The sequence below is a fragment of the Syngnathus floridae genome, chromosome 18, assembly GCF_059516105.1.
Source record: "Syngnathus floridae isolate MCC-2025c chromosome 18, RoL_Sflo_1.0, whole genome shotgun sequence".
Lineage (NCBI taxonomy): Eukaryota > Metazoa > Chordata > Actinopteri > Syngnathiformes > Syngnathidae > Syngnathus > Syngnathus floridae.
In genome coordinates this window covers 9,448,376-9,474,647 of record NC_142430.1, presented here as the reverse complement: position 1 = coordinate 9,474,647, position 26,272 = coordinate 9,448,376, and the positions used below count along the sequence as shown (strand labels likewise).

The 26,272-nt window shown below is 41.0% G+C and overlaps 3 protein-coding genes across 3 annotated transcripts; all 3 read left to right on the top strand.

Annotated features, from left to right (window-relative positions):
- Window positions 1–608: 608 nt before the first annotated feature.
- On the top strand, window positions 609–11,279 carry LOC148382967 (dynein axonemal heavy chain 9-like). The gene is made up of 25 exons (XM_088360869.1): window positions 609–959; window positions 1,167–1,339; window positions 1,403–1,561; window positions 2,130–2,260; window positions 2,329–2,540; window positions 2,971–3,204; window positions 3,283–3,450; window positions 3,519–3,635; window positions 3,692–3,842; window positions 4,165–4,267; window positions 4,382–4,450; window positions 5,741–5,867; window positions 5,942–6,088; window positions 6,498–6,606; window positions 6,670–6,911; window positions 6,996–7,131; window positions 8,151–8,347; window positions 8,415–8,677; window positions 8,780–8,941; window positions 9,031–9,253; window positions 9,323–9,489; window positions 10,196–10,339; window positions 10,465–10,624; window positions 10,948–11,103; window positions 11,274–11,279. The coding sequence occupies exons 1-25, from the start codon at window positions 609–611 to the stop codon at window positions 11,277–11,279; spliced, it is 4,107 nt and encodes a 1,368-aa protein (XP_088216995.1).
- A 199-nt stretch (window positions 11,280–11,478) lies between these two features.
- Window positions 11,479–20,088, top strand: LOC148382966 (dynein axonemal heavy chain 9-like). The gene is made up of 11 exons (XM_088360868.1): window positions 11,479–11,603; window positions 11,671–11,948; window positions 12,194–12,324; window positions 12,442–12,568; window positions 13,511–13,663; window positions 14,104–14,229; window positions 15,321–15,560; window positions 15,962–16,122; window positions 18,562–18,718; window positions 19,705–19,809; window positions 20,080–20,088. The coding sequence occupies exons 1-11, from the start codon at window positions 11,564–11,566 to the stop codon at window positions 20,086–20,088; spliced, it is 1,527 nt and encodes a 508-aa protein (XP_088216994.1). The 5' UTR covers window positions 11,479–11,563.
- Window positions 20,089–22,159: 2,071 nt separating this feature from the next.
- Window positions 22,160–25,963, top strand: LOC148382965 (dynein beta chain, ciliary). The gene is made up of 8 exons (XM_088360867.1): window positions 22,160–22,218; window positions 22,406–22,544; window positions 22,656–22,943; window positions 24,656–24,866; window positions 24,944–25,071; window positions 25,148–25,256; window positions 25,428–25,575; window positions 25,746–25,963. The coding sequence occupies exons 1-8, from the start codon at window positions 22,160–22,162 to the stop codon at window positions 25,939–25,941; spliced, it is 1,278 nt and encodes a 425-aa protein (XP_088216993.1). The 3' UTR covers window positions 25,942–25,963.
- The last annotated feature ends 309 nt before the right edge of the window (window positions 25,964–26,272 follow it).

Sequence of the window (26,272 nt, the reverse complement as noted above, 5' to 3'; positions counted from 1 at the left end):
CTCAGTTAAATTTGTAGCTTCAATTCATCAATGTGCGATTTAGAAGATGAGAGCTGCTCCATTGACTTTTTCCGTGTTTTAATGGCTTTTTGTGCTACACCGTGCATGTCTCCTCTGTTGGACAAATAGTCTCATTTTAGAATTAATAGATGAACCAACCGCCCTCAAAAACCAAATCTTCCTATCACTTTCTTCACATGATGAACAAAATTATAATTTGGTGCTGCAGATTTAATCTTCTTTCATCCCCAGCATGTCTTACATCAATAGACTCATTAACTTGAGCAAGAAATGATTTCGGTCATAATGCGACTTGACAGGGAGCTCCTTTGAATATCAAAACATGTTTACATTTTTTTTTCACTTTAATTAACTTTTTTTTTCATTTTATTAGGTACGTAACGACACGCCCATTGTTATAAAGTTAAAAACAAAAAGTTCCTAAGATAACAATAGCTACCAGTAAGCACGTGCATGGAGGGATGGTCCCAAGTCAGCTCCCCTAGCAACGGCCTCATTAATGCAAACATTGCGTTGCTATGCAGGCTGCCACACAATTAGTTCCTACTCACGCGGTTTGGGCCCAGTAGCAGAATTCCCCAGCGGACATGGACGGCTCACCTGCTGAGGACCACAGACTGAACTTCATAGAAGACTACGTACTTAGGACTCTCAAAGTCAAACAAGACCGGTGGCAAAAATGTTTGTCCTGCCAAGAAAACTTTCAGATTCTACAAGACTTTCTGGACAAACCGCAGCAAAGGACTTTGGTGGTGTGTGTGACCGCGACAGGATTGCTACAACCCGTGACTAACTTTACATTCCAGTCCAAAACCAAATCTGTGTACTTTCTCAAACGAAGTAAAACCACGCTGACTGCCGAACGTATGGTGGATAACTTGGTGTGCGGTGATTTGTCTCACTCGCCACTAGACCACTTTTCTGCACTGATTGAAAAGGTAACTACTCAGTTACTGTATTTTAGTCAACTATCCAAGTATCTGTACGTTTATTTTTGACTTGTGGCAGATATTTGTGATTCTATGAGAGGATAAGTCAACTTCAGATGACTCCTAAGTCATTTGCATGATGCCCACATTCCTTATCGTGAAAAGAAATTCTCAAGATCAATATTTGCAATTTGATAATCCACCATTTTGTTGCAGGTTGTCACCCCACTGCTGTCCAACAGTAGGAACCACACCGAATGGCCTCAGGTGGTAGCCCAAGATGTGAAGAACCTCATCCACTCCCTCAAGAGCAGCGTGTTTGTAATGTCAGGCCAAGTCAAAGGCCAGACACTGCTGCCCCTTTCTGTCGGTTTGGAGACAGATAACAGGTAAGCCAAGTGGACTGTATGATAATGCAGCATATTTTCATTCAAAGCTGTGAAATTTCTCAGGGGGGAAACAATAGATAAAAGCATCATCCACTCCTTGGAGTCAACAGTGATCGAGTGGAGCCATCAGATCCGTGCAGTGCTGATAAAAGAATCAGCGGAGGCTTTGCTTGAAGGCAAACCCCCCACACCGCACACAGAGCTGCTCTTCTGGAAGAACAGGTCAGCAGATCTGTTTCTACGGATACAAAATATCCTCTGGCAACCTCTAACAAATACTTTTAATGCTGTCACAGAGCCCTGGAGTTAGATTATTGTACAACTTTTTTTTTTTTGACCATTTACTGATTCCAACAAAAGTGTTTTTAGTCTTACTATGATGAAGTCCATCTTTTTTCTGTACCGCTTGATGAAGTCATTACTCATATTGCATTGACCCAAATTGCAAAAAATTCTAAAATCTCACTGTCAGTATTTGTATTTGTACTAGTACCAGTAGTAGTATTAAACATTATTTTCCATTTATGGGTGAAATAAATGTCCGACTTTAACACCTTATGTAAAATCACAGATTTTTTCAATGTAGTGGCTGATAGAAATCTATTTTGCTCTCGTGATGAGTCACCAAGTAAAAATAGGTATTTGAATCTGTTAAATAAAATGCAGTCATTGTTACAGCTCCAGATCATCTTACTACAAAGACCTTTCGAATTATTCATAAATGTTCCACAAGAAGTCAAAGGCATACAAATGTGACCTTTGGTCTTCTCCATTTATTCTTCCCTTGAAGATATGCTGATTTGGAGTGCATTTACACCCAATTAACATCACACAAAGGGAACAAAATGGAGATGCTGCTCGACGTGGTGGAGAGCAGCTATTCTCCCGCTTTTCAAAACATCCGACGGGAAGTCCGGGAAGGTAATTACAGACTTCAAACTGTGAACTTTGAATATATATGTGTGTGTAACCCACTGTTGATTGGGCAGCCTTGGAGGAGGCAAAGGACATCTGTACCTACTTGGCACCACTGCAGCGCCTGTTAGAAGACATGGAGAATGGAGAGTTTTCCCATGTCAAAGGTCAGATGGGCCCCTTGATGCACACAGTGTGTCTTGTGTGGGCCAACTCCGGACACTACAACACTCCACCACGACTCATTCTTCTCCTCCAAGAGATCTGCAATCTCCTCATACAACAGGTCAGCTGTGGTATTTTTCAGGGAATTTAGTTTTTTGTTTCTGCCTCAAAAGCTTTTTCTGAATGAAGCACCTGTCAGTGCAAGGCTCGCCATAAGTGAAAACAGAGTGCCATGTTAGTCCATTGAGGTTATTTTCTCTCCCTTAAGATAAAAGCCTCATTAAAGTTTCCTTGCAATATTTCTTTTCAACACTACTTTTAAAGCTCTTTCAAAAGATGTGTTGGAAAGGGCTCTTTCAAGAAATGGCTCTGGTTTGACTTGGAAAAAACAGACCACGACTTGAATGACTTGAATGACTTGTAAAAGTCTTCCAATACAAAAATCATTCTCACTTCTGGCAAAAGAAGGATCTGTTGTATTTTATTAAGACTTGAAATATGATGTGATCGCAGTATGTATCTGGTCTGCCTGTCTTGTTTTTTTCTGTCAGGCTCGCGGTTATTTGATACCAGAAGAACTTCTCAAAGGCGAGCTTTCTGAGAGTCTTCTAAAAGTGACAACAACCTTGGACATTTTGGAACTCTTCAAGAGCACCTTTGAGGACCACCGAACCAATTTGAGCCAGTACCAAAGGAATGGCAACTTGGTGAAACCTTGGAATTTTTCCTCTACTTTGGTCTTCTCTGGACTTGATAGCTTTCTCGGCAGACTCGTGTCCACACAAGTAAGTTTGTTGAAATAACCTTAAAGTGTGATTTTATACTTGCATCAATTTCTTGTTTCATTCTATCTACCATATCAGGATATCCTTTTGGTAGCAGTGGACTTCTCGAAGCTTGAGAAATTAGAGATTGGAGGTGTTAGAGGTCGAGCGCTAAGCCAACAGGTCCACCAACTCCACCAGGAGTTTATGGATCGTTTCAAGAGCTTAACGGAGAAGCCCTATGACTGCTTGGACCTCGACAACAAGGTGAGGAGTACTTCACACAGCTCAGTAGGCTCTTGGCTGCGGGCCTAGCTGTGGTTTCTGCCCTGCAGGAGTTTGAGAAAGACGTCCAGGACTTCAAATTGTTAGCCGATGACACGGACCGGCGATTAGGAGCCATCTTCTGTCAGGCCTTTGACGACGCTTCAGGATTGGAACATTCCTTCAAGGTAATGAACCCGCTCTTTGAAAGGCATGGACATTCTCATGATCTCCATTTCTGCAGGTTGTGGATATGTTCAGAGGCTTGTTGGAGCGTCCTTTGGTAGCTCAAGATGCTTTGGACAGATACTCATGCTTAGTAAGCATGTTTGACAAGGATCTGGACAACTGCAAAGTCCTATACCAGGAACGTATTAAGCTTGCAAATGATCTGAGTAAGTTTTAAAAGTCAACTAAACTCCAAACTAAATTCATTGAGAAAGTTTTTTGGCACCACTTGAAAACTCCTCAGTGGGTGACTTTAATGAGTTTTACACCGTGGCGCCCAACAATCATGAATATAGAATATACTAACAGTGTAGCACAAAGGAATATTCAAGAAACGTATAGGTGACAATAGCTGCTAACCTCTTTTTTTGGCTTCAATTTGGAGGAATAATGCATACCCTAATGAAACAATGCATATATAATTATGCTCAGACTTTATATATATATAAATAGCAGTAATATACTACTCCACCACAGGTTCTGCTCCAGTGAATAAGAATATGCCGGCAGTAGCTGGAGGGCTGAGATGGGCTCAAGAGCTGCAGCAGCGTATGCAGACACCCTTCTCCAAATTCACACTCTGCTCCTACCCGTGAGTGGCCTCTCATCTCCACAGACAACACATAGAGCAAATAACGACATTGCATTTGTGTTACCCATAAGAACATTTCCATAAATCTAATCTTGGGGAAATTTTCTGAGCCAGGTGCCTGGAGTCAGCACAAGGAGTTTGGGTCATGGGGAAGTATGAGGAGCTGATGCAAGAGGTTGACAGGTTGGAGCATCTTATCTCCCGACATTGCATAACATGTCATATAGCTGGGAAAAAGATACACCTTGTAGATGTTTGCTGAACCTATGGCGGAATATTCACCTCTCGAAAAAAACAAATCACACCTCAATTTCCCAACAATTAGATTGAAATTGTATTAGCCAATCCAAAGTTGTCGTATGGAACGCTACCCAGCAGCCTCATCTGCTAAATATACGAGATGTAGTTAGTTTATGAAGCTGCCCACGTGAAATGCGAATGTAGACGTGCAGCTCCAGGCGTGATTGATGTTCTCATTACTGGGGCAGTGCTCTGTAGATGATCTCACAGGAGTCTCATAATCTCGCATGGCCTGTCGCCACTCACCGATGCCAAGTGAGAAATGGCCTTTTAGACCACATTTAACATCAAAACCTGCACGATAAATCATCTCATTGAGGGCCACCGTTGCTGCTATGAATTATGAAAGAGCCAATAACAGCAAGAAAGAGCTCTTCTGTTCCTCCATTTGTCTTTTGCTTCCAATTCTTTACACTAACCACGTCAAATTGTCATCGATCAAGGTTTAATCGTCACACTAACATTTCAGGGGCCGTCTCTTTTTGACTTTACATCTTTACAATGTGACACATTACATTGGGGGATGAAATGTCCATACCTGGAGAGAACACGTTAAGGCAGACTGATAAGAGTTCCATCCTAATGATGCTTGATGATTTTAATAGATATTAATTTGTCTCTCAGCTTATCCCATCGGTCTCAGTCAGTGAACCACTTTGGTAGTACAACTCTATTCATTATTAAGCAATGAATAAATAATAGCAACGTGTTTCTCTTTCATGATCTCTATACATCCTGTTTAACTCTCATTAGACTTTCTGTTATATTAACAATCATAGGTGCAAAGCGTCATCGTTCTAAACCTTCCACTCCTGATTGGGCTGGGCATCCTTACACATGACTCCCCACTGACAAAACGCTGCATGATTTATGACCATTACCAAAACATTGGATTGCTTCTGTGTCTGCGCTGCCACTATCAGGAAATGAAGCTCACGGCAGAAATCCAATAAGGAGCACACTGAAGTACTCATCATAATAGTTGCTATTTACAGATTGACATCGCTGTAGTACGGAGGCCTGACAAATGAAGCAGTGTTTATCCTCGTATAACCTCCAGCTGCCCTCGCAAAGCCTCCATTTTGTGCTGCCCAGCCATTTGCACTTCTGTGACTTTTTTATTCGGTATGAGAAAACAATGTTAGACCACTGCTTTGGTGTCCATTCTTTCAGATACCGCATCAGGCTGTACGAGACATGGACGAGGACTGTTGACAGCAGTTGTCATCACAACCTCAGCCTCCCCTTAATCTGCAGAGACGTATCCTCGCGACTGATCTCGGTCAACTTTAACACCCAGGTTGACATGAATCATTGCATGCACATATTCTTTTTGTCAGTAGAACATTTAAAAAAAGAATGCTTCTTCTTTAGCTTGCATCTGTGTTGAGGGAAGTGAAGTACCTGGAGGCCACACAGACTGAAGTGATTCCCGACACTGCAGTGCAGATTTATGCTAGCAGGTGGCACTTGTGGCAGTTTGTGGCCAGCCTGGAACTTGCTGCAGGACGATACAACAAGGTCAACATACGGTTTGATTTTACATTTCACACAAAGGCAGCAGGGTGTGCTACTGGTCTGCATTACTTTCATAGCTTATGTTCAATTTGTTTTTTATCAAAACAAAATGTATGGGGCTGGAACACATTAATGGCATTGCCTTTCATTTCATTGGGGAAAGAGGATTTGAGATATGCTCACATTTACATGACACTATTCTGATCAGTGGATGTTGTTGCTCTTATAAATGAATCGTTTCATTTTGATAACTGAGTGTTTTGGAAGAATAAAAAAGCAATTTGTTAAATCTCATATTGCCTAATACGATCTGATCAGCTTTACGAGTACCACACATAAGAGAAACTCACAATGCCGCTAGGAGCTAAAAACTCAATTCATTTGATCTTCTTCCCTCGACCACATATTTTAGATGATTCAGTCTGTGCTTGATGTGGAGAATCCACTCCTCCAGAGACCGCTCAGTGATATTGATACCCAGCTGAGAAAGGCTGAAGAGAGCCTCCGTTGGAACAGCCAAGGTGTGACCTTTATAGATTCTTCACCCAAAAAAACATTTACTCAAAGTTCTTTTCTATTTCGAGGCATTTGGCAGTATATTCAAGAGTTGCGGGATTCCATCTGTGACCTGGAGAGCCGACTGCAAAAGACCAAAGACAATGTGGAAGAGATCCAGAATTGTATCAAATCCTGGGCAAGACCATTGTTTGACAGGAAGGAGGGGAAAAAAGACACTTTGCTGAATCTGGACGATCGGGTCGAAAGGCTGGATCGCTTTTATTCCATGATACGATCAACAGGAGATAAGATTCATTTCCTCACCAATGTAATGAATCGTTTTTATTCTACTAAATTGGTTAGCAGTTTGGTAAACATTGTAATTGTGATTTTTCCAATATCCTCTTTTCAGAGAAATCTTGAGCTTTTTATGTCAGATCCTTCCTCAGATGATTGGAAAGCCTATGTGGACTATATTGACGACATGGTCATTGATGGATTTTATCATTGCATAGAATGTTCACTCAAGTTTTTCCTGGAAAACACAGGTAAGCTTTTCCGAAATCTAGTGTAGAAATTATCCAAAATATCACTTTTTTTGGAGGAATAAAAGCAATAAAACCAATCACTCCACACAAAAAGACAAGATATATGAGCACGGGCCAATTATAGCTACTTTTTAAAATCTTTTTGTTGACCTCTGTGAAAGTTGTTAAGAGTTTGTGAATCAAGTCTGCGACTTCCTGAATTCCAAATGCCAAAATATTTAAGGAAAGATCAAAATGTAATCGACCGGCTGAAACAGCTTCCTTTAAGACATTTTTTTCAGCGATTTTGCAGTATATGTCACTCGGGTGTTTTATTGGGAGCGGGGAAGAAATAGATTTGTACTGTCAAGATGGACGAGGATTCATTTTAGGAATTATTGCTAGACTGCTGCAACTGTGTCCTTCCTCTCGTTGTTTCCTCACCGCTACTATATTGCGGTGAAACTGTAGACAAACACGTCCATTGCTTTGCATTTTTTTGAAATTTTGGGGGCGATGGTTCATATCAGGTTAATTTTGAGGACGTTCTGAAATGAGATTCCACAGAACAATATAGCAGCATGTCAGCAGAAACGGTATATGCTCCCTGTGGCTTTGTGAATAGAATATTTCTCAATTCAATAAACTGACCCCTGAGTGTGTCACTGAGCTGAAGTGAAGCTACCCTAGAAATGCTGAGAAATGAAAACTTTTGTACCTTACAATAACCACAATATCCCTATGAATATTTAAGCTTTTGAATCCATTTCATCCAAGGTCTTTAGAGTTTGTTAAAAAATACGACTTTAGTCTGAACCCATTTTTAAACAATGACTAAAACATGTGACGGAAACCAAAAACTTATTTCCTTAAAACATCATCATTAATTTTGTTATATATATTTGTAAAGTTCCTTAACATAAATAAAAGTACTCTGCTATTAATATTTAATCTCGGCTACCATTACCCTCTGCATTGTCAAAATAAAATGTGTCCCTAATTTTGTATCACAGTATTTTATTTATTCCAATATGGCCTAGATGAAAGAGACAATATAGTACCCCTATTTGAGGCCCAACTGGATCTCAAAGTTCCTCACATGGTGTTTATACCATCTCTGGAGTATGGAGAAAGAGCAAATTTCCATGACCTGGTGGAGAGTCTCATCAATGATGTGTTCAGAGTGTCTTCGTTGGTGCCACGCCTCTCCCAGCACAGTTCTTTTCCTCACTACCAGGTAGGTAGCGTGACCTTCACCACTCCAAGATGGTTATGAACAAGTTTCAACTCTGACCCTCTACCAGGCTGACATGGAAGACATGCCAGACTTGGCAGATATGCGTCTTCTCCTCATGGATCGTGTGCAGAGCGTCATGACCACTTGCTGCATTTTCCGGAATTCGTTGGAACGCTACAGTTACCTTTACATAGATGACAGGAAGGAGTTCCTGCGCCAGTTCCTCCGATATGGTCAGGTTCTGACCGACCAGGAAATGGAAGATCAAGTTGAAGATTCTATCCCAGAGAAGCCACCGACATTGGATAACTTTAAAGATCAAGTGGATAGGTGAGTGCTAAAGGTGTTTTATGATTTCTGTTTAATCCAAATGATGAAATAATAGATTCTAAATTTTGAAAGCCCTACAAATCATTTTACATTTTGATGTAGGTATGAGAAGCTCTACGATGAGGTGCAAGATCTGGAGCCAGTCCACGTATTCCATGGCTGGATGCGTGTAAACAGCCGCAGCTTGAAGATTGCTCTGCTCAACACCATCAAGAAATGGAGTTTCATGTTCAAACAGCACCTTATTGATCATGTCACTAACAGGTTGAGTACAGTTCAACAATACTACATCGACTTTACCATGCCACGTACATTCTCCCGCTTCCTATCACCATGATTATCGTATTGTGTAGTCTATCAGAACTGGAGAGTTTCATCATCATGGCTGAAAGTGGCCTCAGCCAGCAAGTAGAGGAAGGAGACGACAAGACCCTGGTGGGAGTCTTGGGCCATTTGCTCGCTGTCAAGGAGAGACAACACACAACAGATAGCATATTTCAGCCATTGCAGCAAAGCATTACTTTGCTCAAAGATTACGAGCAGGATCTCCCTGATGCTGTGCACAAGCAGTTACAAGTAAGGATCACTTGAAATCTTTGAGCTTGAATGGAACAATTTCCATCTTGGCTGTCTCTTTGTCTTCAGGAGTTGCCTGAAAAGTGGAGCAATGTGAAAAAGAAGGCCATGCAAGTCAAACAGCAAGTCGCACCTCTGCAAGCTGTTGAGGTTGCCACTTTGCGAAGAAAGTGTGCTTCATTTGAAGTGGAGCAACACACATTCCGGGAACATTTTCGCAACAATGGGCCCTTCAGGTAACAAAGGCGGCTTTTGTCAAAGGACGTGTCCTCTGAGATAATGCATATGCATTGTACACTGTGCTTCCAAATTAATTGCTTTTACACTGGACCTCCCACTTGCATGGACTTCAGTGTCTTTTTATTAGGAGAAATTAAATTGGAAGACATATAGTGATTTCATGCAAATGCAATTTATTACAGTCCAGGATTTCAGTCGGGGTGGGTTCAAACTAGGGATAAAATCATAATCACGATTATTTTTATTATATTATATTTATTTAACAGCATTTATTGAACATGTTTAAAAAAAAAACACTCTCCTGTTAAAAATACAGATAAGCATTGGTTATACACACTTTTGATTTGGTTTTCCATTATCTTTGCATGAATGTCACCTTTCTCTGCGTCCTCATTGGTAAAGGACTGTTATCGAGAGGCTCGCACATCTGATAAGGATAATTGAATCTTACAATAATGATCATTAATTCTTTGCTTGAGACGCTTAGTCATAATATCTAATTGTCGCATTAGTTACGTGTGTAATTGGTCCGCTAATAGCGGCGTGATTACATCCTATTTATGCCTTGGAAGTCATTTTTAATTTGCGATGAGGAAACCTGCTCTTGTTATGCTGCAGGTTTGGCAATTATACAGGGCGTTATTATCAAAACAAGAGCCCCCCTATACCGGGGTTAATGTGTACCTGTTTGCATTCATTCAGATTTGACAGCGAGAATCCACACCAGATGTTGGACACATTTCACTGGCAGATCCAGGAACAGGAGGCAGAGATGGCCTCCCTGGTGGAATCCGCCAGCTTGTTTGAGGTGACTGTCTCGGAATACAAACAGCTACGCCAATGCAGGTAAGATTCAAAAGCACAATTCTATGTCAAATGTGACACTAATGAGCAATGAAATCACTGACCCTTATTTAGATGTGCACTCTGAATATAGTTGGTTTGATTTTATCTTGTCATTCATCCCTGAGGCGTGAGGTGGGCTTGCTCAAGGAGCTGTGGGACATGATCACTCTGGTGGAATCCAGCATGGGCGAATGGAAAATGACTCCCTGGAGGAAGATTGATGTGGAGGACATGGAGTTGGAGTGCAAACGCTTCTCAAAAGATATTCGAGGGCTGGATAAGGAGGTGAGGAGAAGAATCGGGTGGTGTACTGTAACCTAAAGGTGTGAAAAGCATTGTAAATATGGAAAGACATCAATTGAAGCTACAAATGCTCCCTCGTTTCTTTGTAGTCGGTAATTTCGGTGCCGCAGCAGAAAAACAAGTTGTTTTCTTGCCCTTCACGCAGATAATCAATACACAACGTTTGATGTCGAGTTACTCGAGGAGCTACTATTAGCTGAATTAAGCTATGGGACTTTAAAGTCAGGTTTATTCAACTTCACATGGATAAACAAAATCAAACAAGGCTTCTTTTTTTTTTTTATTTCCTTTTTTGACACTTGTAGATGAGAGCGTGGGAGGCCTTCACAGGTTTGGACAGCATGGTAAAGAACCTTCTCATTTCCCTGAGGGCAGTAGCAGAGCTGCAGAATCCAGCCGTACGGGTCCGACACTGGCATCAATTAATGGCTGCTACTGGAGTTGGTTTTAACATGGACCAGGTTTGCCATCTGTTTTTATTGATTGATTTTATTAAATTATTATTATATGTATTTTTTTATATTATTTATTGTTTTTATTGTACATTGTAAATATTCTTTCATAAAGCAGCAGTTGGAGAGCTAATTTGTCTACATACCAAACTAAATAATAATAATGAATCCAATTCCAGGGTTAAACCTTAATTATCCACTTCTGCTGAAGCGCAATTTGCTGACCGCTTTTAATATTTTACATGATGACGGGCCAACCTCAGTGTTTTTCCCGTAAATGTTTTTCCACATTGTACAGCCTTTGAAGCATTACAAAAAAAAAAAAAAAAAATCCCACAGTGTAAGGGTAGAAAAGGTTAATTGCTATTGTGTACAGGAAACCACTCTAGCTGATCTGCTGCAACTGAACCTGCACGCTTTTGAAGAGGAAGTGAGAGGCATTGTAGACAAGGCTGTGAAAGAGCTGGGAATGGAGAAAGTTCTTTCGGAGCTCAACTCCACATGGACAGGTCTAGCGTTAACTTCCATTATTGGTGCTTTCCAAAAGATATCTTCTCTTGACATGATCCATTACAGGTATGCGGTTCCAATACGAGCCACACCATCGTACTGGAATCCCTTTACTGCGTTCAGACGAGGAACTTATCGAGACGTTGGAAGACAACCAGGTCCAACTGCAGAACCTGATTTCTTCCAAGTACATTGCCCACTTCTTGGATGAAGTATCATCTTGGCAGAGTAAGCTCTCTGTGGCCGACTCGGTCATCTCCATCTGGTTTGAGGTGCAACGGACGTGGACTCACCTGGAGAGCATCTTCATCGGCTCAGAGGACATTCGGTCACAGCTGCCTGAGGTTAGATTCTTGACAATTGCGTGGATTATTTAACAGCTTGATCTCTGAGATAAAGTTGTGTTTTGTTTTAAGCAAGAATTTATTAGTCAGCATACTGCTAGTAGAACTGTGGTTACTTGACTTTTTAATTGCTTCCATGATGTGAGCCTCTACCCAGATGTTTATTATTATACCTTTAATTCTCCCTCTCTCATGTGGAAAACTAAATCCCCTGGCTGTGCTCCCTGGTGGAATTTGTTTTGCAGGACTCTAAGCGCTTCGAAGCGATTGATGCCCATTTCAAAGAGTTGGCGAACTGGCTGCATCAAACGCCCAACGTTGTAGAGGCCACCAATAAACCTGCTCTGTTTGACAAATTGGAGAACATCCAGTGCAGGTGACGCTTAAGACAATATGAATGCTTGTGTCTTTTTTTTTGTTTAAATCTCTTATGATGCAGTGTGTATCAGGTTGGCACATGAATGCATAAATGCATTGTCTTTTCCTTTTACAGGCTGTCCCTTTGCGAAAAGGCTCTGGCGGATTATCTGGACATCAAGCGACTGGCATTCCCTCGCTTTTACTTCATCTCTTCAGCTGATCTCTTAGACATTCTTTCGAATGGAACCAACCCACACCAGGTGGCTGCTTTATGATTTGTTTATGAAGTTTGGTCTGTTCCAACTTGGGGGTGCTGGGGAGGTCACCTTTTTTTTCCACCTTTAGCTTTATGACAGACTAAAATTATCAGCCAGTCATGCAAAAAAAAAAAAAATAATAGGTGAGTTATGCAAAAGTTATTTTCATGACTCCACTTTCTGGGGAATGTGAAGTTTTTGGGGCAAATAAAATGGACAAGCCTGGCCATATAGCTACACACAAACTTCTCCGACCTTTATTGCGTGACTTCAAGATGGTGCAGTCCAGCAAAGATTTGACTCCATATGAAAAAAAGGAGGCGGGGCTACGATTTTTGGTGGTGCATTCCTGTGAAGGAACCACTTAGAAGACTCTGGACATTGAGCTTTGTGAATCTCCACCAATGGAATTCTTTTGTGTCATTATCACTGTGTACATTGCACCATCTGCTCCAGAGGCTCAGCTTGTGATACTGTTCACGCAGCCGTTGCCAGGTTACAGTGCCTGTACCCAGATGCGACTATCATCATTATTTTAGTCACTGCAGTTTAGACACTATGCATGTCCACTGGAGAGTAAAACATAACCTTCATTCACAACCCTCAAAAAAATATTTCCCTACGAGTGAAATCAGAAAAGACCCAAAAGTCGGACATCTCTGTCCTGCTACCTGATATGATGACATTTTATTTTCTATAAGAATTTTCAATTGGTTCATCAGCATTCTGAGTCAGCTTCTTGTAGTACTGCAAGCTTCCACGCTGAGGGGATGTTGCTCATGGTTTTTGGAGGAGGCATTCTCATCAAGACTCTAAATACTTTCATTGAATCTATTTAAGAGGATGCACACAACCTGACATGGCTTTCTATTAAAAAAACAATAGCATAAACTAGCAATGACTTTGTCTGTGTACCTTGAGTTTTTCATTGTCTGCATTTTTCAGGTCCAGAGGCATCTGTCTAAGCTATTTGACAACATGGCGAAAATGGAATTTGAAGTAGATGAAAAGGGAAATCCTTCTAAGACCGGCCTGGGCATGTATAGCAAAGAAGAGGAGTATGTCCCTTTTAATCAGTCTTGTGACTGCTCTGGACAGGTAAAAATCCACTTCTCATGTTTTCATGTCTTGTAAATGTCTTCGAGGCTGAGTTCAAATTTGATGAGGCAATTATTACAGAATTGCTGTATCTGCAACTTATGTAACAATAAATGCAAGAGGTTGTCAAACACGGATATATAAATACTCACACTTATACGCACAACAAGGTTTCCAAACAATGAATACATTGTTATTTTTACTTTTATTTTGCATGCGTCAGTTACAGTTGTGTGGACAGCAGGAACCAAATTTGAATGGAACAAACTTTGTGTAGAGCAAAAAAATCCACAACACACCTATAAAAACCTCATACTAAGTTTGGTGGTTTGGAACTGCTTTGCTATCAAGTTTATTAATAAGGCATTTTATACCCTGGTTTGAAGATCAGATCATATTAAATATTTCGTCACTTCAATGTGTGTTTTTCTGTGTCTAAGGTGGAAGTGTGGTTAAACCATCTTCTGCAGAGCATGCGCTCCACTGTTCGTCACGAGCTGACCGAGTCAGTGAGCACCTATGAGGAGAAGCCCAGAGAGCAATGGTTGTTTGATTATCCAGCTCAGGTGAAACTTGCACAAAATTACATACGCGTGTAATCTAACAAGAGTTTTGTGAAATCATTCTGTTCTTCCCAAAATATGTGTTGCCTGACGATGCCAGAAAGATATTCATTATCTGGCAAGCTGTTCTCTAGATCAGATAGATTAGTCAAGTGTTATCTATATGTTCTAGCTAATGAGCTTGTTTTATCAAAAAATGACTCATACCTCAAACATTAATCAGATAGATTAGCAGCAAAATGTATGTCAGACATTGCTTTATAAGTCCTAAGTAGGGAAAGCAGTAAGAACCAAGGTCGTACCTTTCAGGTAATGACTTGTAAATTTAATATAAACCTTAGTCTTATAAAAGACCAGTGAAAATGAATTGGACCAACTTTATTTTGGATTTGATTTGATTTGATCTATTTTTTATTTATTTGATTGCCGAGATGGCGCCTATGTATTGGGCATCTTTATATTGATGTAAAATCAAGAAAATTATTATTCAGCCTGACATGTAATATGAAATCTCCAGACTAATCTATGAATCACGTCTACCGTTTTAATGCTGACCTCCAAAATAGAAATGACATCATGGGTTAATTATGTGACCCCAACTAAAATAAAATAAAAACACACACGGAATGAGTTAGCGAATATTTGATGATGTGATTAATTTGCATCCTTACTAACCAGAACACTCCTGCCCTTTTCTTTGGCCCGTTTTTAATTCAGGAGAGCATGACTTATGAATACAAAATTACATCAGCTGATTTATTTTTGCATGGAAAGAATGTTACTCAAATAACATTTTCCATTCATCTACGCTTGTATATAAGTATTTGAGTATATCTGTACTAGGCCCGCAACCATGTGTTAGTATTTATTGAGTCTGTCATTGGAAAAGGTTCATTCAAAAAACACTCATGATTAGGTGCTATTAACTTTGTCTGGAAGTGAAGAGAAGCTCTAAAAGCATCATTTATATGCAAGAGGCATATGGACATACAAGTGATGTCTGATTCCTGTCGCTATCTTTTCATATGTATGGCATATAAATGCGCAAGACTCAATATAATTTTAAATGCTAATATTTCCATGTCTGCTTTCAGGTGGCACTTACTTGCACTCAGATCTGGTGGACATCCGATGTGGGAATGGCATTCGGCCGTCTGGAAGAAGGCAACGACAGCGCTCTAAAGGACTATTATAAGAAACAGGTGTCTCAGCTTAACACCCTCATTTCCATGCTGATTGGCCAGCTTTCGCCCGGAGATCGGCAGAAGGTCACCACCATCTGCACTATCGACGTCCACGCCAGAGATGTGGTTGCCAAGATGATTGCACACAAGGTAAAGCGCAAGAGCTAAAGGGAAAATGAGAATCCCAGAGTTGAAAATTGGCCTCAGGAGAAATGGAGCAACATTTTGTCTTTTTTTGGTATCAGGCCTGCTGAGGACAGAAGCCCCAAATCACTGAATTGAAGCCATAGTGCAAAGTGAATCACAAGCATCATGATATTTATAGCTTAGCAGGGATCCCAGATCCATTTGAATAAATCACAATAGTTGACAAGGTCACAAAGTGTGTTCTGAAAAGGAAATGCCCTTGATTTGGGTCTTTTAACAAGACAACGCTGTCATAAACAAGCAGGATATTGGCTGCAGGCCAACAAGATTAGAATTTTCGAGATAAGAATGAGACGTAATTGTGTGGACTAATAGAATCTTATTTTCTCCACTTGTATTTTCAGGTGGAGAATTCTCAAGCATTTGTGTGGCTTTCCCAGCTGAGACACCGTTGGGATGAGAAGGAACGCCATTGTTTTGCAAATATCTGCGATGCCCAGTTCCGCTACTCTTACGAGTATCTTGGCAACACGCCGCGACTCGTCATCACGCCTCTAACAGACAGGTACCTTTGTGTCATGTTTTCTTAGCTACAATTTCATTCTCCAAAGTACATCTGGTGTCTACAAACAATGTTTGTTATTGTGAAACTTGTCTTGGCAATTATTATTGCAACAATATGACTGATTAAAGGAGTCCGCAACCTCTGGTAAGGCAATCACAGTGGCTTCAATATACTGCACAATATTTGCAGGTGTATGTTTTCAGTCATTCACAATTTGTTTTATATGATCGGCGATAACAAAAACAATCCGGTAATCTCCATTTGGATGACAGTAGACATCCATGGCAAGCAAACTCTTTTGGATTGACTCACCTGGGGGAAGTTGACCATTGTTTTGTTTGTTCCCAAGCACATGTTTCCACAGGATTCCTGATAAAGTTTTTTTTACAACATAGAGATAAAAACCTGCCTGGCGGAGCCATTTGGCAAACTGCGCCGTGTGATTATGCATCTCCAGATCTGCCAGATTGACCGAGCGAGCGAGCGAGCGGTATTCCATTTGAAGCCAGAATAAAGCCGAAACAATAGGCTTTGATGGCCACATCAGCCATTGTAGGAGCCAGCAAGAATGTGCTGCATGCCCTTGCAGAAAGCCACAGTGTCCATTTTGATAATGAACTATGGATTAAGGGACATTTTGTCTTAAGCTTTGATCCATAACTTCAGAAACAGCTATAAGCATGTTTTCTGGTGAGGATAGCCTCTTTCAATTTGTATTTTATTTTTTTGCATCCTGTCCCTGTTTTTTTTTTCCTCCAATCTTATAAATGTCTTCTCTCCAAGTCTTCTTCAAAGAGTGGAGTGATACCTTCACCTTGTTTTGTTTGTCTTTGTCTGTCTCCGTATTCTAGTTCTCTCTTAAATCCTGATGGAAAATGTCAGGTGAAAATGGCATTTAATAGTTTTCACACCGTCAAACAAAAGCATCCCATTATTAAACAGCATCACCTAAATCATGGGTCACCACTCTTGAAACTTGTTTTTCTGCGTATAGTTTGTCATTCTTATCTATGCAATAACAATGTTCTGTTTCACGAGCTGCAAACAATGACCTCTTTTTGGAACAGGCCCGCATCAGGCTACTAATGTGGTCCTTGGGGGCAACATGGAGCCAGTAAGCTGTCAGTGACCCATGACAGGGGTGTCAAACTTATTTTTGTCACAGGCCACTTTCTAGATATGGCTTCCTCAATCGTATTGCCACAAAAATATGACTACTCATTTTGAAATCACATCCAGGATAGCAGTTTGTTCAAAATTGCTGTAAAAAAAATATATTATCATTGAAGTTGCTTTCACAGGCCACATAGAATGATGTGGCGGTCCGGATCTGGCCCCCGGGCCGCCACTTTGACACCTATGGACAAAAGGAATGGCTCTGTTCAATCTATAACAGCATGAGTGATATTGGCAGCGTGTGTGCATCAATATTTACTGCAGGAGTTTGAACGCTGCTGCATTGTCAGGAATATTTGACTGAAGCACACACAAAGCAGATGCAGAGAAATGCAGGTGTCGAATGATAATTCACCGAGACGCACTGATTTATTGCAGTTTCTTTAGAAATTTACTTAAAAAAAGCAGGTTGGGAGATTTTGCACATATTTCAAGGGACTGCCACAAAGCTTGTTGGCACTCATATTTGCTTGATACACTGTCTACAGATGGAATCATTTGTCTTCTCCCATTTTCTGTCTGTGTTGATGCTTTTCATTATTTCTCCTGGTCCATACATCATTTATTAAGCGACAACTCATTAAAATCAGCGCTCCGCTGGTATTGAAGTCAAGCCATGATATGTATCACCCTGATCGATAATGTGTTGATTGTCTCCATCATTTGACATCCATGCCGCCGCTGCTTGCTTTTATTGATATTAAATTGCTTGACTGTTTGTTAGTCCCGACAGGTTTCTCTTGGAGAAGAAATCACTGCTATTGCTAATCAGGCTCTATGCTAATCAACGCACGGAAGCTGATTCTATTATCATATAATGAGGTTATGCACAATGAGTGCTCAGCAAACACAGGGAAATTCTTTTGCTCATAAGAATACAAATGGCAGGAGTTTATTTGTACTGACACGGCGGGAGTAGAATTGGAACTTTACCTTTCAACATCAAAGTCTTAGTTTTATCACAAGGATTATGACGGGACGGTTGAATTGGGCTGCCTGCAACATATAGTTACATAATATCTTTTAAAAAAAGACTTTGACTAAGATTTAAGCGCCTCAGTGGTGTGTTGTCCAGTCATCCGGAAGAACATTTGTGAAATCAGCCACTAATGGTAAACAAGAGAGCTTGGCTTTCAAATGCTATTGGAGTTTGTATCAAAAGTCTTGACAACCTTACTGCAAATTAGAGTTGTATTTATGATGATTCTATATTTATTAGGTTAATGTGAAGTGTCCTCTTTTGTGTATGGACTTGACATTTAGGTGTTACATCACCCTGACTCAGTCCCTGCACCTGACCATGAGCGGAGCTCCGGCAGGACCTGCAGGAACGGGCAAGACGGAGACAACCAAAGACTTGGGCCGAGCCCTCGGCATCATGGTCTATGTGTTTAACTGCTCTGAGCAGATGGACTACAAGGTGAGTCCACACTTGGATGTGCTCATCTTTCCATCTTTGTCCGTGTCAGCAGTATGCTGCGCATTTGTCATTCAACGTGTCAAGCGTCTTGCCGCCTTTCTTTTTTCATCTTTCCTCTTTTCATCGCACCTTTGGAAGAAGAGCTGATTTGCTCCGACCTGACAGTTATTTCTTCAGCGAGCCTTGTCAAAATGCCCTCCGTGCACCCCTGGCTTCAACCTGATTTATTATTCGCTCGTGTACACCTTCTGCATATAGAGTGGTCAAAGGAGGCATAAACATAATCTTGCAATCCCGCTACCTCCTGCTTTCCTAGACAGGTGCATCATTACAGTATCCCGGCATACAGCACCCCTGGCTATACACATCCCTGCAAGTTGTCAAAGAGAAGTGCTAATATACTCCGGGAGGAACACAGGCTCTACAAACTGACATCAGAGCCCCAACGCTGTTGCTCATATTCAGTTATGCACTGGCGTACACATTCTCATAAGCTCACAAGTTGAATCAATCCTCCAGTCAGCTCTGTTTTGCGTCAGGAAAGGATTCCTTTTGGCCTGTAATTGGAGAGAAGTCAGCTGCCTCCTTCATCTTGCTCCAACTAGTCCCTGGAGAACAATTCACAACTCGGAAGTTGATGCTAGAAAAAGTTCAATGTGGGTGGGAAGCATTCGGACCACTTATTTTGCTGTCAGTATCTTGTTGTCTTAGAGTAGCTCCAGGTTTATCTGCTCAGTTCATTTCTGTGTGTTTCAAGAGAAAAAAATATATATTTGTAACATACTGAACTGTCTAACCCATGGGTGTCAAAGTCAAGGCCCGGGTGCCAGATACGGCCCGCCACATATTTTTTTGTGGCCCGCCAAGACAAATGATGCATTGGCTTCATGTGTCACTACTAAAATTGCGAGAAAAATGAGTTTGACACCCCTGACCTGTCCATCTGTATTCATCACCTTGATTCTTTTTGTTGTTGTGTTCATCAGTCTTGTGGAAACATCTACAAAGGTTTGGCTCAGACAGGCACATGGGGCTGCTTTGATGAATTCAACAGAATCTCAGTGGAGGTGCTGTCTGTGGTGGCTGTACAGGTAAGAAAAGAAAATGTCCTCTTCTTGTAAATCTGATTTGTTTTTTTCCAGTTATGGTTGAACTCTGCCAAGGCTGCCTTTACGTCACTGAGTTTGTCGGTAGCGTTTATGGACGCGATTTATAGCCACAGCCATCATCTTGTCATGGTCCACTTTAGTGGTCTCAATATTGGGCCTCTGCTTTTTGCTGATGATGTGCTTCTGCTGGCTTCCTCAGGCCATCAATTTTAACTTCAGGCCTTCTTGTGTTCTGTTTGCATGTTCTCCAAGTGTTTGTGAGGGGTTGTTCTTTTTTGTATTGTGGCTTTTATCCCATTTTTTTAAAATCATAGCAACATATTGTATTTACAGCATGGATTCAATCTTTTTTGCATTGATTTAATGGATGACAGTGATATTGATTAATTGATTGTTTGGAATTGTGTTGATTACAGTATGTAAGCATTCATTAATCATCCAAGCAATTGCGGCAAACTTGAGTGCGCTACCAAATCAACTGTGCAATTGCAGTCTGCTAATTTCTAGTTTTGGCAACAAAAGGATGTCAGAGATGAGAAAAGTCCTCTGCAATGACAAAATGTTTTGACAGAGCTACTGCGTCTGAAAAAATGATATTTTAAAACGAACAATTTGGTGGTACAATGTCATCATACGTGAGAAGACCTTTCCTCATAACACATGATCATTAGCAGCTAGTCTTTCATGCTCTCTGTCACAATGATCCAGTCAGCTCCAGTCTTCATCCTCTTCCACTTGATAGAAGCTGGTGGAAACCAAAGTATAAATGCATGTGACCTAGCTCTCCCGTTAGAAGTCAGGGCCTTTCTGCGTTTCAGCTGATGCTCGCTCTTCTGTCATTGCGCATTCCGCTATCTGGCATCAAAAGCAGCCTTTCTTTGTGGTTGTGGTCGCTCTCACGTGCATTCATATCCTGCCTTTGCCCATTTTGACATGATTTTCCTGCAAGTGGAAGGAACACTGTCATCTAGCACTGATAAAGATGCTGATTATGATCTTGTTGATAATGGTGATAGTGCTCCGTAGTCTCTGGCTCATTAGTCACTCCTCTATAAAACAGTCAGTGCTATGCCCTTGCCTTTTCTGTTATAGCTGCAATGAAAGTCAAGCCGTCTTCTCTTCAAGACCCGGCAAGTGAGCGTGGAGAATTTTAAAGAGCCGCTGAAATGACTAGGTGTTGCAAGGTTTAATGAATAATAAATCACGGTGCCTTATATGTGGAGAAGTAGAGACCTTGAGAGAGAAGCATCAAACCTGGACTGTGACAGTCAGCAGCAGGCTCTTTCACTGCTTGGCCAGCATCTGTGGAATGGGCTACGCCGAGCAAACTGGCACCGTGGCGAGCGGAGCGCGCCGCAAATAATCTGCCCTCTTAAAGGAGGAACAGCTACTATGAAAGGGTGATAGCCTCCATTACCAGTTGGCTCTGCAGGTGCTGGGCTGAGTCCCGTATTATGGAAGCAGATGCAAACACAGATGTGGTATCGTGAAGAGAAATTGGTTGGATTTGAATTTAGTTTCAGTCAGTACAGGTGTGTACTCTCAACATAATATATAATTTTTTTGCCTATATCATCTATCTTGATTTGTGTTTTGTGTAATTTAGTGTCCATGATTTGAACAGTTTTTTTTTTTTTTCTTAGGATGCTCCCAATTTTCAGATTGCACTTTTGAAATATCGTCCAGTTTTTTTTATGGACCATTTTTTAAAGCTTATGAACCTTCCAAGCGAATCAAATTTTTTTGTTTTGTTGAAATAACACCCTGTGAAAGAAAAGTACTGAAACATCAGTATGATGATTACAATTTTGAATTTCCTAATAAGTGATTTAAATGAGTGTCCAGTAAACATGAATGTGGTACTTTTTTACCAAGTATACTTTGAGAGCGAAACAATCCCAGCCTTTAAAAATAAGCCCTTTTGATGCTCCATTTTGCGCTGCGGCAACATTTTTCCCTTTTCCCCATCCTTTTCTGTGTTAATACGAGCGAGTGATCTGTTGCCGAGTAGCACTCATCCATGAAGAGATGCTCCTCCAGCTGTCAACTGTGTTACACTTTTCTACCACAGTAGTGTGAAACTCATACAAGCCTTTTTAAATATATTATTCAAATCTCAAGAAAACCTCGAAACCGTTTTGAAACCCGCCGGAAGAATGCAAATGTTTTTGTTCGATTTCTCAATGTATTGACAAGCCAACGTGATTGGTATGCTGTATTTACTTCTTTGTAGGTCAAAAGTATTCAAGATGCCATTCGAGATAAGAAACAGATGTTTAATTTCATGGGCGAAGAGATAAACCTTTGCCCAAGTGTGGGCATCTTCATCACGATGAATCCTGGTTATGCTGGTAGGACAGAGCTTCCTGAGAACCTAAAAGCTCTTTTCAGGTCAGTCAAATCGCTACCGTTGACGGCAAAGAACCGTTTCAACTGTGAATGAGTTAAAGAAAGTGATCCAGAAATGCATGTGATCAACTTGTCTCTTGGATTTGCTCCGACGATGCAGAAGTCAATTTAATCCTGTTATCAAGTGATTTTATATTGCAGTGTGTTCTTTTCACCTTCTTTTTCACAGACCATGTGCCATGGTGGTGCCAGACTTTGAGCTGATCTGTGAAATCATGTTGGTGGCTGAGGGATTCATGGCTGCACGGGTTCTCGCTAGGAAGTTTATCACACTCTACACGTTGTGCAAAGAACTTCTTTCCAAACAGGTAGTAAAGATTCATAATAAAAGTGGCATGATTACAGATGTTTTTCTAATTATCCTTCAGTGTTGGTTTAAGAAACAGCATAACCACCAATGGACAATATTTTTTTTGAAGGACCATTACGATTGGGGCCTCCGTGCCATCAAGTCCGTACTGGTGGTTGCCGGTTCTCTAAAGAGAGGCGATCCCAGTCGGGCTGAGGACCAAGTATTGATGAGAGCCTTGAGAGATTTCAACATTCCCAAAATTGTGACGGATGACATGCCAGTGTTCATGGGGTTGATAGGTGACCTGTTCCCTGCTCTGGATGTACCCAGGAAAAGAGACTTGGACTTTGAGAAGCAGGTCAAGAAATCTATTCTTGACATGAAGTTACAGCCTGAGGAGAATTTTCTACTGAAGGTACAGTAAAGGCAATTCCTTGATTGCCTGCTGCAGTGGATTTGATTTTGTTTACAATTAATTCCAAACGCACAAGCGCGAGCTGCTTGCGAAAGCGAGGAAATAGGAAAATGCAATCACAAGATGTCTGAGGAGCGGCAACAAAGTCCCTTAATGGGATTTCATCTTTAACAATTTAGAAAGATATTACAGTTGTGGCACTTTCATTCAGATTTATCTTACTTCTCACCAAAACGTGTTTACGCCTCGTCCTAATCCTCCGATGGGAACGAGCCATTAGTGTCCAACATGTCTGAGGTCTTGGATGAATTGCGCAAATATTGCAAACGCCACTGCTTGGCTGTGATGAGGCTTCAGGTGCCTGAACTGCCGATCCGATTCCTTTCCTTATATTACCTACTCGTAACGCACGCCTCAAAGAAAGCACCTTATGTCAGAGATGGATGAACACAGGGCCACGGAAAATAAGTGCAATTTGCCTCAGGGCAAATAGACACGGAAAACACATAATAACACAACATCAATGGAGGCCGGCCGGGGCTGCGCCGTACAACTTAACCCTGGCATTGTGTGAGATAGCCACAGGAAAAAAAAAACAAGAGAGTCAGAGGAAGGCAGGGAGAGAGAACTGAAGCGAGAGAATGGCAATGCGATCAATAACAACCATCCACCCTCAGAGCTTGAACTTTTACTGTCTTTGTTTGTGCAGCCAACCTTTTGATTTCACGCAACACCGGGGAAAGCAGCAAGGTGAAAGAGACTGCATGCCTTTAGCATTAGCCCGTGCTAGCATTAGTCCCGCTCGCATCAAAGTAGTAATCAACCAGGGCCTTTGAGAGTGCAAAGCCACCTGGGCTCTTCCTGAATGGAAATGGATGAGGAGCCCCGAGGAGCAACGTCGATGGCATTGATTGAGCTCGCCATCTGTATATTTGAGTAGAAAATGAGAAGAAAGACCTTTTTATTCTTGCTCTTGCACTCGCTGTCATGTCACATCTGAACTCAACAATCATCAAAAGGATTCAAGAAATGTTATTCGATATAATTGCAAACTTCCGACTTTCGGACATTCTCAAGCGAATGGATTTTGCCGAGAATAACAATAGTCACAAAATCATCCCCAGAGTGCATTTCAGACTTCAAATTTGAGCTGACATCGTTATCATTCCTCAAGATTGTTGGACCAAAGGTATTCAGTATTGAATAACTACAAGTGGAATGGAGAAAAAGAAAGTGGAATAGTCCAATCAATTATTAAAGCGCATATATCAGTGACAGATGCATCAAAGCAAGATTATGCTACAGAACAGAGCAAGCCTCTGTCCTTTTCATTTAGGCAGACATGGAAAGTCACTGGTGTCATTCTTTCTAGTCCATGGTGTCAAAGTCAAGACCCGGGGACCAGATACGGCCTGTCGCATCATTTTATGTGGCCCGCAAAGACAAATTGTGGATCGTCTTCATGTGTCAATACTAAAATTGCAAATTGTCTTCACTTAAAATACAGATATTGCTCGCAATTTCTATTTCCAATCATTTTTTTTAAATATTTGAAAGTTTAGACTAGTCTGATTTCAAAGCTAGTTCTTCATCAGCTTATACTGTATGTAATTGACAGCAGTCATCCTATGTGGTAAAAAAATACATGTCCAGTTTTGATTATAATCAAAACATTCCTATTTCATTCTTTTAATTTCTGCCTATTTTGCAAGGTGGTGCAGCTAGAAGAGCTTTTGACGGTGCGACACTCAGTATTTGTGATTGGGAATGCCGGTACTGGAAAGAGCAAGGTGCTGAGGTCACTCCAAAAAACCTACCAGAATACAAAACGTCGACCCGTCTGGGTGGATCTCAACCCAAAAGCTGTGACCAACGATGAACTTTTTGGCATCATCAACCCATCAACCAGAGAGTGGAAAGACGGTGACCAGGGATTCTTTCATGGAAATATTTGTCAAATATTTGAATCACCTTATTTGCACGTATATTGTATCTCACAGGTCTGTTCTCTTGTATCATGCGTGAACTCTCCAATATCAGTCACAATGGGCCTAAATGGATCGTTTTGGATGGAGATATTGACCCAATGTGGATTGAGTCGCTCAACACAGTCATGGATGATAACAAGGTGTGACGTTGAAATCATTGGAATATGGACACACATTTTAGCATGTTTATTAAACGTAGTTCCCGTCTCGCTTTAGGTTCTGACCTTGGCCAGTAATGAACGGATCCCTCTGAACTCAACCATGAGACTGCTCTTTGAGATTAGCCACCTTCAGACTGCTACCCCAGCGACTGTATCCAGAGCAGGTAAAGGATAGTCGTGACTAGTTGGAATTGCGTCATATGAAAAAGTTACCATCCGTGCACGTTTAATGGCCAATGGAAACAAAATAACAAAAGTGCATTTTCTTTCCTTCTACATAAATCCAACTTGGAGGCAGAGAGCAATTAAAGCCCAATCTGTCCCACTCCCCTCAGGAATCCTGTACATAAACCCAGCAGACCTCGGATGGAACCCTTTGGTGTCGAGCTGGATTGATGGGAGGGAGGTGCAATCAGAGAAGGCGAACCTGACCATTTTGTTTGACAAGTATCTCCCCTCCTGCCTGGATGTCTTAAGAATAAGGTGAGAGATGTCTCTATCAGCTTATTATCGTCAGCACCAAGTACCTAGTTTTCAGCCAATAATAAAGGATTGAGCATCTGAGCATGTGCCAACTTGCTGCATTTATTGTAGTTTGATTGTTGGACAAAGTAGTGGCATTATGTTTCTCTTGTCTATTTGTTTTTCCCCAGGTTTAAAAAGATCATCCCTATCCCCGACCAGAGTATGATCCAGATGCTTTGCTATTTGCTCGAGTGCCTACTAACACCAGAAAATGCCCCAGCTGACTCCACAAAGGAACTTTATGAGCTTTATTTTGTTTTTGCTGCTGTCTGGGCATTTGGGGGAGCTTTGTTTCAAGACCAGGTATTGTTTGTGCATATTTAAAATATGCTAAAAGGTTTTGTGGTGAAAAGCCCTTGTGGTTTTTATACAACTTTCTCTTTGTTAAAAAACACTTGAAATGTATTTTGAATCCATACATAGAAACTGCTCTCTCCTACTCTACTTTATTTCCTCATCACAGATGCATTTAAATACTAAGTGGTTTTATTGACTGCAGAGTTGGAAGGGAACACAGGCACACACAGCACCAAATAGTTGAGAAAGAAAAATGGAAGGCAAGGAACTGTCAGTCACAAAGTGATGAGGCTATCTGAAGCTTACTGCCATCTTTTCATTTTTCACAATTTAACTGCTATGGTGATGCGTCTTTTTT